The 16,203-nt window shown below is 44.6% G+C and overlaps 1 protein-coding gene across 3 annotated transcripts in view; it reads right to left on the bottom strand.

Moving 5' to 3' along the window:
- Nucleotides 1-2,483: 2,483 nt before the first annotated feature.
- The window catches only part of Thoc5 (THO complex subunit 5), a 37,271-nt gene continuing 23,551 nt past the window's right edge, over nt 2,484-16,203 (bottom strand). For all 3 annotated transcript variants that reach the window (XM_046427292.2, XM_046427294.2, XM_046427293.2), the window contains 8 exons: nt 12,645-12,746; nt 11,363-11,459; nt 10,674-10,788; nt 9,298-9,401; nt 9,082-9,169; nt 6,312-6,427; nt 5,446-5,636; nt 2,484-2,665 (listed from right to left, as the gene is read on the bottom strand). In XM_046427292.2, the coding sequence (XP_046283248.1) occupies nt 2,602-2,665; nt 5,446-5,636; nt 6,312-6,427; nt 9,082-9,169; nt 9,298-9,401; nt 10,674-10,788; nt 11,363-11,459; nt 12,645-12,746 (877 nt within the window). In that variant the 3' untranslated portion in view covers nt 2,484-2,601. The remainder of the gene's footprint in view (nt 2,666-5,445; nt 5,637-6,311; nt 6,428-9,081; nt 9,170-9,297; nt 9,402-10,673; nt 10,789-11,362; nt 11,460-12,644; nt 12,747-16,203) is intronic.

Genomic DNA, 16,203 nt, shown 5'->3' with positions numbered 1-16,203 from the left:
CACCCTTGTCATGAATGGCTCAATTGAGTAGTTCAAAGGGGTCTTTGTCCTGGATTTCTCATTTGCTTTAAGACCCTTCTTAGCAGGGCACAATGGCTTACACTTGTAATCCCAGCCACTCAGGAGGCTAAGGCAGGAGGATCTTGAGTTCAAAGCCAACCTAGCAAAAGTGAGGTGCTAAATAACTCAAGTGAGACCCTGTCTCTAAAAAAATATAGTGTAGGGCTGGGGATGTGGCTCAGAGGTCGAGTGCCCAGGATACACACACACACAAAAGAACCACTTCTTAAAGCCAAGGGATTCTTTTGTTCAGCCTGCTCCTTTTAAAAGAGAAAAATCTCCTTGGGAGGGTGACAGGCTGCAATGAGCCCTGCCTAGGAAAAAGAGCCTCCTCCTAGTCCTCACAAGTCCCTATTTCCTTTGGAGGAGAGCTTTTGTGCTGAGTCAGACTGGCCGTCTTCCAGCCAAGAACAGAAGTGGAAGCTGCAATGCAGGAGCCAGTAAAGAAACTATTTTTAGGTTCCATTTTAATCGTATTCAGCACAGGCAGTGAGATACAAGGACTGAAGGTGGCCAAACCAAGAGGATGCCTGCAGGGACAAAGTCCCAGGTAAGTAGGTCAGGAAAAAAGACAAGATTTTGCTATGGGGAAGGAAAGAAGTGCCTAGAGGCTCGAGACAAAATTTTATTTTTTGGGATATTCCCAGTAAAACTTTCTCCTTTCGGGGCTGGGGCTGTAGCTCAGTGATAGGATGCTCGCCTCACACGTGTGGGACACTGGATTTGATCCTCAGCACCACATAAAAATAAAGGTATTGTGTCCATCTACAACTAAAACATTAAAAAAATTTGTTCCTTTTACAACAACAAACAAACTTTGGTCTCCATTATAAGCACATTTGGTAAAAGTGGGTTTATTGACTGTTTCTCCTGCCTGCTCAGCTGATCACTGAGCATCCCAGGATTAAGATTTTTCTGAAGGAGAGGCCTATCACTGAGCTCCTAAGACAAGAGACTAGGTGCAAAAGACAGAAGAGGGGAGCTGCTCAGAGAATTGAATAAGGGAAAAATAAGGGAGGAAAGTACAGCACCTTCCAAAAAAAGACTAGGGCACACTGCACCTGGGGAGCTTGTTAAAAATATACTTCCTTGGCCCATCTCAGGTCAACTGAGTCAGAATAGTGGGAGTGGAGCTTGGAATGTGCATTTCAGTTCAGTTCCCAGGATAGGTGATGCAGGTGCAGTTTGAGGGCCTTTGGGCAGGAAAGCACCTGTCTGTGTTGGGCACTCAAAGGAATTATTAAGGCCAAGGTGAAGGAGAGGCTCAGGTAGTGGTGGTCATTTGGTGGCTACTTAAGGTACCATTTTCCTCTCTGGCTGGGGTCCAGTTTCCATATATAAAACAAAGGGCCCTAATAGGCCTTTCCTGTATTGATTTTTTTTTTGGGGGGGGGGGTGGAGGGCAGATATAATTTTTCTGACAAAACTATCCAAGAATACTCTGTGTCATCCTTCACTTTGTCTTCTAATGGAGGATCATGAAGGAGGTAAGCTTAGAAACATTTTCCCAGGACTTCTCCTAATCCCAAGAATCAAATCATTTTTTAGGGGGACATTTATCATGTTATTTACATGAAGATTCTCCACAAATGTCATCTGGTCTCATTTTGCCATTGTCTCACTGGCCAGCAACTTTGCACATGATTCTCTAACATCACTCTCACTGACTTCATGAAATCTTGCAAGATTTAGAATTATGCTGTATGATGTATTTGTCTTCTATTTATACTGTCAAATATTTATTTATTTATTTTTTAGGTGTAGATGGACACAACACAATGCCTTTATTTTTATGTGGTGCTGAGGATCGAACCCAGGTCCCGGACATGCTAGGCGAGTGCTCTACCACTGAGCCATAATCCCAGCCCCTGCACTGTCAAATATTTAAAGCACCCATCAGAGAGAATCCAGCCATCATGGATAATGAAAGTAGTAGTGAAGAGTTGGGGCAGGAGGAACAGGAGTTTGTGCTTTTTGGCTCTGCCTTTGGCTTCTCCACCTAACAGCTGAGACCTAGGAAAATAAATATGAAGATGATAAGAAACGCTCTGCCCCAAGCCAGGCGCAGTGACACATGCCTGTAATCCCAGCAGCTCAGGCAGTTTTGAGACAAGAGGACTGCAAGTTCAACGACAGCCTCAGCAATGGCGAGAAGCAACTCACTGAGACCTTGTCTCTAAATAAAATACAAAATAGGGCTGGGGATGTGGCTCAGTGGTTGAGTGCCCCTGAGTTCAATCCTTGGTACCCCCCTCCCCGCAAAAAAGGTATCTGCATACTAGAGGATGGCATCTCTTTACAGAATCAGAATCTCTTGTTTGCTTTTCTTGGCCACCTTTTAAAACGCTCTTTCACACTGTATCATGGCTCCCAGCTGCCCTCAAATCATAAAACCACCTCCTCAAGGAGGCACAAACAAAGGCTGTTTGGTCAGGTGACACTTTAATAACCTAGTATCTCCAGAAACTATCAAGAGCCACATGTGGCCAAAGCAGAAAGCAGAGGCCTAATACTCCGGGCAGCAACAGGCAGAGTAGCAGGTCAGCGATGGCTGAAGAATCCTTGAGGATGGTTATATTTAAACGGCTTCATCCTGCTTGGACCCCTAGAGAAACAGGAGAAGGAAAAGCAGTTAATACCATGCCTCCCAGACTGATAAGTTACAGTTCACTCACAGAGGGAATATCATGTAGCTGTTAGAAAAAAAGAAAGGGGGACAGAGATACATGGCACAGGACATTGTGAGAAAAACAGACTGTAATACAGTAAGGTGTGACACTATTTTTGTAAAAAGTCTCTATGTGCTTGCAAATGTGTACACAAAACCTGGAAGGGCCCTAAAGAAGATGGGCACTGAGGGGACAGGGATTGGGCACCCTCACTTTTTAGATAATTATTGTTTATATAACAAACATGCTTTGTTTCTATAATTTACATCATGTAAAGAAAAAAATTAAATATTCCTTGTAGGGAGATTCCCATGCAAGCAAGAGTCTGGGACTAAAAAGAATCTGCACTACTGCGTTCGGTGGCACACACCTGTAATCCCAGCAGCTTGGGAGGCTGAGGCAGGAAGATCACGAGTTCAAAGCCAGCCTCAGCAAAAATGAGGCCCTAAGCAACTCAGTAAGATCCTGTCTCTAAATAAAATACAATACAGGGCAGGGGATGTGGCTCAGCAGTTGAGTGCCCTGAGTTCAATCCCTGGTACCAAAAAAAGATCTGCACTATCTGCCAAGAGCTATGGGTTTATACTTATTACCTCTTAGGTGCCACTTCTATCATTGTACAAATTTTACAGATGAAGAAACAGGTTGGGGGTGGGGTTAAATTATCTGCTAACACTGTATGGCCAGGAAGAAACAGAGCCAAAATTTGATAACAGGTCTGATGCCAAGCCTGTTTGCCCCAGGAAGGCTGAGAGTCATGGCTGGGCAGGGCAGGACCTGAATCCAAAGCCTTGATCCTGTGAAACGTAGGTGCTTCAGCTGTAATTCCGGGTGCCCTAACAAAACTTCACATGGGGCCTCTTCCCCACAACTCCACAAGCAGTGGATGCCCAGCAATAAAAGACTCCTTCCCCATTTCTGTCTATGATTGAAATTCAATGGTAACCAAAGGTGATGTCCTGCGTCTTGTTTGTGTGCATGTGCGTGTACGAATGTGTGGCAGGGATTATAAAGAGGGGAGAAAGATTTTTATTCCACCACCAGTGGCTGAGGGTGTACTCAGCTTGCAATACTTGGCACTTGACACCCTCCATCTCATTTAATTTCATCCTCCCAGTAACACCTGAGGCAGGTGCTGTTACAGATGAAGAAACTAAAGCTCAGAGGGGCTAAGCATAGGCTTAGCCTAATCACACAGTCAGAAGCTGGAATTTGAACCTTCCAGAGCCTCTTTCTGGCACTGGAGTTCTGGCTCACATCTATGACATCACTTGTCTCCCAACACTATAAGAGCACAGAGTCACCAGGTCTAGGTACAGTGCTGATGGAGAAGCCTTAGCCTGGCAGTCCCTGGCCAGGGGCTAAGTTGCATCTTAGGTCTCCTGCTGCTCACACCAGCACTCTGAACTTGGTCCCTTGGTTCAGTCCCAATCCCAGTGATCATCTGGACTCTGGGCCAAAAGCTTCACATCTCCCATCTGCCAGTCATGGAGTTAATTAGATCTGAGTCATCAAAGCAGCACCTTTCCACAGTGTAGACAGAGGAGTTAACACTTCAGGAAATGGGTCCTTTGGGAGAGATCTGAGAAGAGGAAATAAGCACAGGGCATATGGGGGTTCCTATCCTGGAAATGTGCTACAGTGAGCTGGGAGGGTGGGAAGAGCTGAAGTCTCACACTGACCCACAAGGGATAGCAGATCCTAGAAGGTTCTACAAGAGTCACCAGCTTTGCCTCCCTGCAGCCACATGGGGGTTTATTATTAGTCAACACAATAAACCAACCCAGTGGAGGTGCTGGGACTGCTTCCTGGGGATGGAACTGCATCTGAGAACAAGATGAGGGCAAGGTATAGCACCATTCAAACTGACAGGGACAAGAAGGGTGGCCCAACTAGAAAGAGTTAGCTCGAACTCTACTTGGAAAGGAGGCCTGAGCAGTAAATTCAGTTTTAAAATGTATAAAAATAGGAATTAGTGGATGAAAAGAAAACAAACTAATGCCAAAGAGAAAGGAAAAACAGCCAGAACTGACGTGAGCCCAGATACTAAACATCAAGGTAAGGTACTAGGATCTGCTGGCATATTCTGAGGAGCTGTCTTATGCCAGGAACCACCTGGAAACTACATGAATCATCTTGGATTCACAATGAGCTAGAAAGGTATGCTTTTACCACTTCGGCTGTAGGGAAAGAGGCTCAGGGCTGAGTAGTTGCAATGACTCTTCTGTGGTCTCTGCACTCGTCTGTCTCACTTGGGAGCTGGTTCCTCTGTGCTGCTGACTATGCACAACCAGAATCTCCAGACAGGGAGCACTCTAGAAGACTACAGAAGACTACCCGGGGACTATGGCGTGCACATCACTTAAAATACTTATTCAGGTAGTTAAAAGCAAACAGACCCTACTGTTTTCCATAGAAAGTTCTGGAAGTTCAGCCACATCCTCTTGGTTTGTGGCCTGGCACTGTTTCCTTGGTTGGCTGTTCATGGAGAACAGGTAAATCAGGCTGCAGGACTCAGGAAGGAGGGCATAGCTCTCCCCAAGGAAATCTGGCAGTAGGATTTTAATTTCTGCTCTGAACAGAGGTAAACGCACCTCAAAAAGCACATACCCTCCATGTCTGGCCCTGAGAGAATTGGTCTCCTGCAAGACTCTGATCTCTGCTCCATCTCCCTTCAAGAGGTCACCAGAAGGTTGAGGCTTGGGCCCTCCCTCACCTGAAAAGCCGCAAACACATCTTCTCCTGAGGAAATTCCTTGGGCCCCTCCACACTGTCATCGTGACTCTCTGTCTCCAGGTAGACATCCAACAGCACGCACAGCCGCTGCAGTTGGTTGGTTAAGAGCTGGTGGCTGGGCCGGGGACCGCACAGCTCCTTGTAGCACACATTGACCTCGCTCTCCATGGCCTGTGTGGGTGGGAAAGCCAGCACCTTAGCACTACCTTCCTGAGGGTGGCTCACTACATTGGCCAGCCTTTTGTCCCAGGGTGGGTGTGAGGGTGCCACAGGAACTGTGGCTGTGTCTCAACACGAGCTACGCCTGCAGATAAAGCCAGACTGCCTCCTACTGAGGTCTCCTTTTCCTCTATACAATAAGGTTTTCCTGATCCTGACCCATAACTTTCCCTGCCTCAAATACCCACAGCCAGGAACACATGTATGGAGAGAAAGAATCTTGAGACAATAGGCAAGTCAGAAGGTACTAGTATTAAAGACATTCTTTATAGCAATAAGGGTACTACCAAGTCATATCAGCAGGTGTAACCCTAATTAAACAGAGTGATTTCATCAGTTTCTCATTCCAGAGCTTCTGTAATGCTTCTGAGTTTACTCATGTCTCCACAGAAGTCCAAAACAACAAACTTTTAAGGCAAGCAATCCTATTTTATAAAAGGGGAAACCCATGAGCCCCAAGGTAGGTGAGCAAGAGAGATGAGCCTAAGCCTTCTCATATTATAGGCTTTGGCATACTTAGTGCCCATGACCTCAGCTGAGACAGGTTGTGACTGCCCACCTCTCCACAAGGCTTTTCTTGTTCCTCCTGTCACCCCTCACCTCCTACCCTCACCCAATGGGCCTCACCCGAATGTTGTCATCATTGCTGTTGGTTTTCTCCCCTTTCCAGTTCAGACAGAGCTGGAAAATGGGTGGGATGGAAGAGTAGCCAGGGTTCAACACCACAGCAGCCTGGAGTTTGGCTGGGAAGAAAGGAGAGGAAAAATTAGTTCTACCACCCAGTTTCCCAGTATGGCAGCCTTCCCACAGTACCCAAGGCCAGCTCAGATGTCTCCTATTAATCCAAGTGCTGCAGAGTACACTCTGGCACTAATTGTTCTAGAATCTCCTAAGTGGAATTGCAGAATGTGAGGTCTGGTAACTCTGGTCCCTTCAAGGACTTTGTTCTAGTTGGTGTGCCACAGAGCTATGAACCCTCCAGCATCTGGCCTACCTTGGGTTTACCCACAGGCTCAATTTGCCATTCTAAGAGAATTTTTATTGTTATTTCTTCATATGCCAGGTTAAGGTGTGGTACTGTTTTGTTTTGGGAATTGAACCCAGTGCCATTTTACCATTGAGCTTCATCCCCAGCCCTTTTTATTTTTTCTTTGGAGACAGGGTCTAAGTTGCTTAGGGCCTTACTGAGGGTCTAAATTGCTGAGGCTGGCCTCAAGTTTGTGATGGTCCTATCGCCTTCCAAGTGGCTGGGATTACAAGTGTGCATCACCATGCCAGACCCCCTAGCCCTTTTTATTTTGAGACAGGATCTCACCTAAGTTGTTGAGGATTTTTCATATGAAACTTATTCTATTGTTTTTTCTTTTCAACAATATTGTTATAGGGGCTGGGATTGTAGCTCAGTGGTAGAGTGCTCACCTAACACGTGGGAAGCCCTGTGTTTGATCCTTAGCACCACATATAAATAAAAATAAAATAAAGGTCTAACTACAATTAAAAAAATAAAAAATAATAATATTGTTATATAATACCAGCAGTTATATAAAACATTTTGTCTATTCTCTTTCTTTTGTTTATATTTTGTTATATAAAATTCTTTCTTTTCTCTTGTCCTTTCTCCAGTTCTGGGACTGAACTCAGGGCTTATGCTAGGTAAGCACTCTATCACAGAGCTATGCCCCCAGCCCTGAAATTCTTTTAAACAGCCAACATTTGTTGAGTCCTTACTGTATTCTAGGCTCTACTAAACACATTTTATTCCATCCTAACTATGATTCTATGAGATGGGTACAATAATCCTGAGATACAGTTTATTATGTGGCAACTGGGGCTGACAGAAACTACCTCACCACCAAAGAGTTGCAAAGCAGTAATGCTGAGTTGAACCAGAACTGCCTGATGTCAGAGTTGCACCCATAATTTTTAAACAAAATATCTGTATTTCTAAATATATTCATTTTTCCTCTGATGAAAGCCTTTGTCTTTTTACAGGATGACATTTATCCTCTCTACCCATGGGCACTGTCTTAGAACTTGCTGTGATTTGCATATGGTTTGAGTGTGTCCCCTGAAGGTTTATGTGCTAGAAGGTTGGTTCCCTGTGTGGCAGTGTTGAGATGGGGTAGAACCTTTGAGAGGCAGGCCTAATGGAAGATGATTAGGTCTTGGAGTTGGACACTGCCCTCAGAAGGGATTAACATAGTTCTGGTGGGATTCTGGTTAGTTCCCATATAAGTTGCTATAAAAAGAGCAAGCCTGGTCCATCCATCTCTCTGGCTTCCTGTTTCACCATGAGCTCTCTTCCACAAATGTTCCTGTCCTTGTGATACCATTGATAATATTAAGTCCTTACCAGAGATCAAACAGATGGGCCACCTAATCTTGGAATCTCAGCCTACAAAAATGTGAGCTAAAAAAAAAAATCTCTCTTCTTTATAAAGTATCCAGCCTTAGGAATTTTGTCACAGAGTCCCCAAACAGACTAGTACAGAAGTAAAAACAACTTCTATAGCTTGGTGATTATAGCAGCAAACCTAGGAAGTGAGATCTTGTGAACAGGGCCAGGCTTGCTGAGGCTGGGGTGAGACAAATTCCTTGAGCACAGGATCTGAGTAGCTCCAGCAGGAAGCCTCAGAGCCAGATGCTGGAAGAGGTGTGAGGAATCACAGCTTTTGATGTCTCCAAGGGGAATACAGGAGTGGAGAAAAGGAAGGGGATCCAGGGCCCTGATCTTTTTTTTTTTTTTTTTAGTTGTAGCTGGACACAATCCCTTTAGTTTATTTATTTTATTTTTATGTGGTGCTGAAGACTGAACCCAGAGCTTTGCACATGCTAGGCAAGCACTCTACTGCTACATCACAACCCCAGCCCCTAGGACTTGCTTTTTTTTTTTAAATATTTTTTTGTTGTTGTAGTCGGACACAATACCTTTGTTTTATTTATTTATTTTTACGTGGTGCTGAGGATCGAACCCAGGGCCCCGCGTGTGCTAGGTGAGCGCTCTACTGCTGAGCCACAATCCCAGCCCGGACCTGCTCTTTATAACCTGAGAGTGACACCTCTGCCCTTCTGAGGAGAGGATGGGGGTCTGATGCTTGACAATGGTTAAGCAAAGGGTAGAGGGCTCAGGCTTTGAGGTCATCCCAGGTGACCTATAAAATGGGAAAGATCCTATCATCCCCAAGACTATCGTGAGGATTAAATGAGATAAAGGGTAGATGTGAATGCATTACAGAACAAGTCCTTGCTGAGAGTAGCTCTCACAATCACTATTTGCTAAGTCTCTGCTGGCAGGATTCCAGGATCTTTTGCTTCCTTTAGGCCACCCCCAGGCATGTTTGATTCTTGGTGGCTCCCCTTACCTAGAACCATTGTCAAGAGCAGAGAAATCACCTACCTGTGCCCCTTTCAACAAGCGCCATGTAGTAGAGATTGGTGTCCCCAGCCAGTCCTGCCTCTACAATGTCTTTGGTAAAATGCAGATCCTAGAATAAGCACCATGGACAAAGACTCAGTTGTTGTCTTCTCCAGTTAAGCTCCTTGCACTTCTAGGATGGGCAGGAGCTAAAAGGTGACATGATCAGTATTTGTGACCTGTCACTCCTCCACTTACCATGTAATCCTCATGAGCAATTGTCACCCACTTCACCAGGCGAGACACAACCTTGGCAGGGAAAAGATACTGGCAATCGCTGGTAACTGGCACAATGCCATGTTCTAAATGATAGCAAGATAGGTAATGTCATGTGTGGAAATCATGTACCATAGCTAGCATCTGTTCAGGGCTGTCTGGAGGGCTATGGTGGCCCTCCATCTGTCCAGATACACCTGGCACTCAAGAGACACAGGCATACCAACCTGACCTTCACTCAGAACTATGTGCATATGCACAGACCCAGCACCAGCATTCACAGTGCTTTCTCCTTAATGCAAATGTTGGCCAGCAAAACAAACCCTGAGGCCAGAACCAGTTTCTGGGCCTCTGCAGCAATGACTGTTAATTAGATCAAATAGCTGAGAGGGCTGCATTTTCACAGCTGACCTTGACAGAGGAAGCCAGTGAAGTGTTCTGTGTCAGTTCCTCTAAGGGAGAAGAGCTGGAGAACTGCTCCAGGGTAAATTCCTGCTGGCAATTCAATAAGCAAATATGCCAACACAGTAAATGCTGTCCTGGATGACAATCATTCAACCTTGGGACAAAACAAATTCAGCAATGCTGATAGGGAGCAAGGTCTAATGGACAGGCAATGCTGCCCTGCAGAGAACAAGGTCCATGTGGAACCAGTGAAATAGCCTGGGAGGTGGGGTCTCTTAATGGGTTAAGGAAAAACAATGCTTTTCCTGACAGTGACTCAGAAAGATCTGACACTCCCACCCTGCAAGTGCTGTAAACTCCGTAAACCAGTTAAGTATTTACCAAATGAATAAATTAAAAGCCCCAGATGGCTACTACCTAGGTCAGAAGTTCATCAGAATCACCTAAGAGCCTAGGAGAAAACACAAGGACTCACACCACCTTAGGGAGTATCAGATCAGTAGGTCTTGAAAAAGAGATGAGGGTGTAGATCCACAGTACAACGGTATTCAAATGAGCTGCATGTGAGCGCCATGAAGGCAGGGGCTCTACTGTTCTTTCCCCTTCATTATGCTTGGCACCTGGCATGAACTAGATTCTCATTAAATACTTGTCAGATCACATCATCATCTGTGATGAATGGATCTAGGATGAGCTGCCCTGATCAGCCCATGAACTTGTGACACCCAAAGGTTTGGGGCCTCTTCTGAGAAGGCAGGACAGCCCTCATGATTCTGCAGGGAGCTCAGAACTCTGCCTGGATGGGTCTGCAGCTCTCCCTAATGGCCCTGACAACATCCCTGCTCAGTAAAGCCATAAATCCAGGTCTCTTTGATTAGAATTAGGAAAAGCTTGTCATTTTTGTCCTGTGTTGTCTGAGTGGCTGTTAAGTCCCAGCCCCAACAGTGACTTACCCAGGGATGCAAACTGTTTGTGGAGGGCCAAACGGGACTGTACCCTGGTCTTCAGCAGTTTCATCGTGGTTTCCATGTGGCTGGCACTCAGTGAGTGGTCAGCGATCACCGTGTGCTGTGAATGACAATGAGAGGCACATACCTGACAGCTCCCCCACTTCCTCCAGGGAACACGACTCTCCAGGGATTTGCCAGCCTGCATAGCCTGAATCATCCATGCCCTAAGGTGCATGCCACTTAGGAATGGCAGGGTTTACCCACTATGAATGGCCACACAGGAACAACATAAGTTGCTGGGTTCTCAAGAGACTGTGGCTAGCTCCTGAGAAAAAGCAGGCTTCTGCTAAGATGCCTGGTCCTCTGGGATTTTGTTCATACCTCATTTTTGGCATCCTTGCTCACAAAACTGAGGGTGGCAGAACCTGAAGCCATGTTGCACCCAGAGGAAGAATCCAAGTTACCTTGGTCTAGAAAGCCACTAGGCTTACAGAGAAGGCAAAAGGCACATTAATACTCATAGCCCCAGACATCTGAGTGTACTGAGTGGATGGACAGAGAACAGATCACAGTCCCAAATAAAGACATTCTGCTAAAATAAGCCCACAAGGCCACCAGAAGCCTTTCTGGAATCTATACAGGAGAGGAGACATAGAGCCCTTTGTCCAAAGAGACAGGGTTAGTGTACATACCTGGGGCTGCTCTTTGGGGAAGTGGAGGCCACCCAGCTTCTGTACCCACAAATAGGGGTGACCCAAATCAAGTACATAGTCTCTCAAAGTCAGGATGCTACAGAAAAAAAACACACAAAAGATTATTTAAATAATGTCTGCTATAGTCCCTGGATACAGCCTTCTCCCATCCTCCCATGTCCTATAGACAGGAGGGTTCACAGACTCAACCATGTTCACAAACAGGCAGCCCACAAAGCCCCTTCACTTCATCAGGTCCTTACTGGGAATTTCATCTCTCCCACAATTGCTTTCTTCTTTTCCCCCCCGCAGCCCCAAGTCAAAAGCAAATAAAAACCAAAAAGGCAAAGGGTGCACTGATGTCTTCATTGGCCTACCAATTTATAAAATGCTGGGGCTGGGGATTTGGCTCAGTGGAAGAATGCTTACCTAGCATGTGCAAGGTCCTGGGTTCAATCCCCAGCACCATGAAAAAAAAGAAAATGTTACATATGGGCTGGGGGTATGGCTCAGTGGCAGAATACTTGTTAGCATGTGTAAGGACTTGAGTGTGATCCCCCAGCACACTGAAAAACCAAAACAAAACAAAAATGCTACATATTTTTAATATGTTTTTTTTGTTGTTGTTGCTAGGTTTTTAAAAAAATGGTACTGGGGATTAAACCTAGTGGTTCTTAACCATTCAGCCACATCTTCAGTCCTTTTTTGAATTTTTTTTAGTTGTAGAAGGACACAATATCTTTACTTATTTATTTTTATGTGGTGCTGAGGATCGAACCCAGTGCTTCACACATGCGAGGTACGCATTCTTACCACTGAGCTGCAACCCCAGTTGCCCACCCCCGCCCCACCTTTTTTATTTTGAAATAGGATCTCACTCAGTTGCTTAAGGCCTCAATACATTGCTGAGACTGGCATTGAACTTGTGATGCTCCTGCCTCAGCCTCCCAAGTTGCTGTGATTACAGGTGTAAGCCACCAAACCTGGCTATATATGTGTTCTTTCAGTTTTTGTTTTTGTGGTGTCAGGTACTGAACTGAGGGCCTTGTGCATATTAAGCAATCATGGGAAGCTACAACCCCTGCTCTTATCATAACATACTTTTCAACTTTTCTATGACATTCCTTTGCCTTGAAAACAAGAAAAGTGCTGCCTCCTGTCCTGGGGTCTCCCTTGTCCCCTGGGTGGCCACTGGCCCTAACAAATCTCCACCTTGGGCTTGAGCCACCAGAGATACTCAAAAGCATAGAGGTTGGGAGAGAACAAGACGCAGCAGACTCACCCAACTTTATCAAACTGATACTGATTGGCTGGATTTGGAGTTTTCTTTCCATGATCTCCAGGATACAAACAGCTCAGGACGGAGTCAGGAGATAGCAAGTCCCTGAAAAAGGGAGAAGAGGCCACAGTGAGAATGCCAGCCAGAAATCTTGCCTTGAGGTAGACCTGTGCATCTGAAGGTGAGTGCTTTCTATGGGCCAAACCTTTTTTTTTTTTTAATATTTATTTTTTAGTTTTCAGCGGAAACAACATCTTTGTTTGTATGTGGTGCTGAGGATCGAACCCGGGCTGCACGCATGCCAGGCGAGCGTGTTACTGCTTGAGCCACATCCCCAGCCCATATGGGCCAAACCTTTTATGTGCTGAAGTTACTGGATTGTGACAACCATATGAAGTAAGGAGAAATATTATTTCCGTTTTGAAATACATGGCTTCTCCAAGCTTACACTGCTGGTAAGTGCTGGAGCAGGGTTTGCACAGTCTGATAAAAAGGAGTAATAATTTATATAGATATTTTGTGGGGGTACCAGGGGTTAAATCCAAGGGTGCTTAACCACTGAGCCACATCCCCAGCTCTTTAAACTTTTTTTTTTTTTTTTTTGAGACAGGGTCTCACTAGGTTGCTTAAAGTCTTGCAAAGTAGGTGAGGCTGGCTTCAAATCTATGATCCTCCTGCCTCAGCCTTCTAGGCTGCTAGGATTACAGGAGTATATCACCACACCTGGCTAAGAATAGTATTTTTAATCACCAAGTCTTCTTTTTTTTTTTTTTAATATTTATTTTTTAGTTTTCGGCGGACACAACATCTTTGTTTGTATGTGGTGCTGAGGATCGAACCTGGGCCGCACGCATGCCAGGCGAGCGCGCTACCACTTGAGCCACATCCCCAGCCCATCACCAAGTCTTTTATAAAACCTACCCCTTCACCAGGCACAGTGGTGCACACCTGTAATCCTAGTGGTTCAGGAGGCTGAGGCAGGAGGAGCCCAAGTTCAAAGCTAGTCTCAGCAAAAGCAAGGTGCTAAGCAACTCTATCTTTAAATAAAATACAAAATAGGGCCGGGGATGTGGCTCAGTGGTTGAGTGCCCCTGAGTTCAAACCCTAAAAAAAGCAAACCAAAACAAAAAAACCCTACCTCTTCACTTCAAGAATTGTATGGTGGCCAGGGCCTTACCCTGGAGGAGCAAACCTGCATCACGCTAGCAATAATTATAGTAATAATTTATTTTGTTTACATGTGAAGTTAGGTTTTCTGCTTGTTTTTTGTGTTTTTGTGAGCACCCAAGGCCTCACTCATGTCAGGCAATCATTCTAACACTGAGCTACATCCCAGACCTACGTTTTTATTTATATAAACTGCATGTATTTATGGTGTTCAGTGTGATAATTTGATATATACATACAATGTGTAATGATCAAATCAGGGTACTTAGCATTTCTATCTCCTGAAATGTTTATCATTTCTTTATGTTGGGAACCCTTAAGCTCCTCTCTTCTAGTTCTTTAGTCCTTCATAACGTACAGTAAGTTATCATTCTACTATGCTGTAGAACATTAGAACTTATTCCTCCTATTTTGGACCTGTTATCCAATTTCCCACCATACTTCCTTCCCAATAAATATTATTTTCACAAAGCACAACACATCCCTTTCCATTCCAAAGAGAAAAAGTATAGAGCTTTGACTTAATCTCATGATAATCACAGAAAAAGCCCTCCTTTATAATCCTAGAAAAAGATAACATTACAAGTGCTAGAGACAAGGTGACCCAATGCTATAAGCAGAGAAAGACAGTTTCACTGTTGCCACCCACCTAGAATGGTTAGGGGACAGCATGTAATTAAATGTGACAAGCAAGAAGAGATGGTGTGGGGATAATGTAGTAATTTTTATCACAAAGGACAACAAGGCCATTCTTTTCTTGAACCAACAGGGGTTCTCCTTCATCTTTCTAAGGAGAGCATCAGGAACTGTTCATCAGGACATGAAAAACGTGCTACTGAGTCACAGGAATGCCTTTAGGAACTTAACATTAGGACAGTGGTAGCTGCTGGCTCTTCCCTGTTCTGTCTCAGAGTCTCACTGCTGCCCCTGGGCCTCTGCCCTTTTCTCTGTCTCACACAGAGAACTGGCCAGAAAACTTAAGTTTTTCGGTCTTTTAGTCTTCCAGCATGTCACACATGCTAAGCTAGAAAGCTACCACTGAGCTACAACTCCAGCCCCATCTTTTAGTCATTTTTTGGGGGGTATTGGGAATTGAACCCAGGGGTGCTTAATCACTGAGCCACATCTCTAATCCTTTTTTATTGAGATAGGGGCTTGCCAAGTTGCTTAGGGCCTCACTAAATTGCTAAGGCTGGCTATAATTTGCTATCCTCCTGCCTAAGCCTCCTAAGCTGCTGGTCTTACAGGCATGCACCACTGCACCCAGCTAAGTTTTTCAGTCTTTTAGCCAGATTGAATCAACCCTAATAAAAGAAAACAGATAAAGTACATGACAAAAAGTTTTAAACCTGGGTCCTCAAACATCTCATATGTGCTATTACACAAGTGCTCTACCACTGAGCAACACACCTAACCTTTTTTATTTTATTTTGAGAGAGTGTCTAAATTTCCTGAGCTGGCTTTGAATCTGCAATCCTCCTGTTTCAGTCTCCTGAGTAGCTTGGATCATAGATATGCACCACCATGTCTGCAACAACAAGGTTTTTTTTTTTTTTACAGTTTTTTTTTTTTTTTTAAATAGTACTAGAGATTGAATTCAAGGGTGCTCTACCACTGAGTTACAACTCCAGCCTTTTTTAAACACAGTCTTACTAAGTTGCTCAGGCTACTTTCAAACTTACAATCCTCCTGCCTCAGCCTCCTGAGTCACTGGAATTATAAGTAAATGCCACTGTGTCAGGCTATTGTAAAATTTTGATGAAAAGGTATTAAAAAACCTTAGAAAGGGGCTGGGGCTGTAGCTCAGTGGCAGAGCACTTGCCTAGCATGCACGAGGTACTGGGTTCAAACCTTAGCATCACATAAAAATAAACAAATAAAAGGGCTGGGTTTTGGCTCAGTGGTAGAATGCTTGCCTAGCATGTGTGAGGTACTGGGTTTGATTCTCAGCACCACATTTAAATAAATAAATAAATAATAAAGTTCCATCAACATCTCAACATCTAAAAAATATTTTTAAAAAGATAAAGGCATTTTGTCCATCTACAACTACCAAAAAACAAAACAAAACAAAACAAAACTTACAAAGTTGGTGTGGTGGCACATGCCTATAATCCCAGAAACTTGGGAGGCTGAGGCCAGAGGATCATGAGTGCAAACCCAGCCTCAGCATCGTAGTGAGGCTCTAAGCAACTCAGTGAGACCCTGTTTCTATTAAAATATTAAAAAGGGCTAGGGGGGGCTGGGGATGTGGCTCAAGCGGTAGTGTGCTCGCCTGGCATGCGTGCAGCCTGGGTTCAATCCTCAACACCACATACAAACAAAGATGTTGTGTCCGCCGAAAACTAAAAAATAAATATTAAAATTCTCTCTCTTAAAAAAAAAGGGGGGGCTA

The sequence above is a fragment of the Marmota monax genome, unplaced genomic scaffold, assembly GCF_021218885.2.
Source record: "Marmota monax isolate L192 unplaced genomic scaffold, Marmota_monax_Labrador192_F-V1.1 WCK01_AAM20220418_F8-fsc00177, whole genome shotgun sequence".
NCBI lineage: Eukaryota > Metazoa > Chordata > Mammalia > Rodentia > Sciuridae > Marmota > Marmota monax.
The sequence above is the reverse complement of the archived record's forward strand: the minus strand, read 5'-3'. Positions and strand labels throughout refer to the sequence as shown.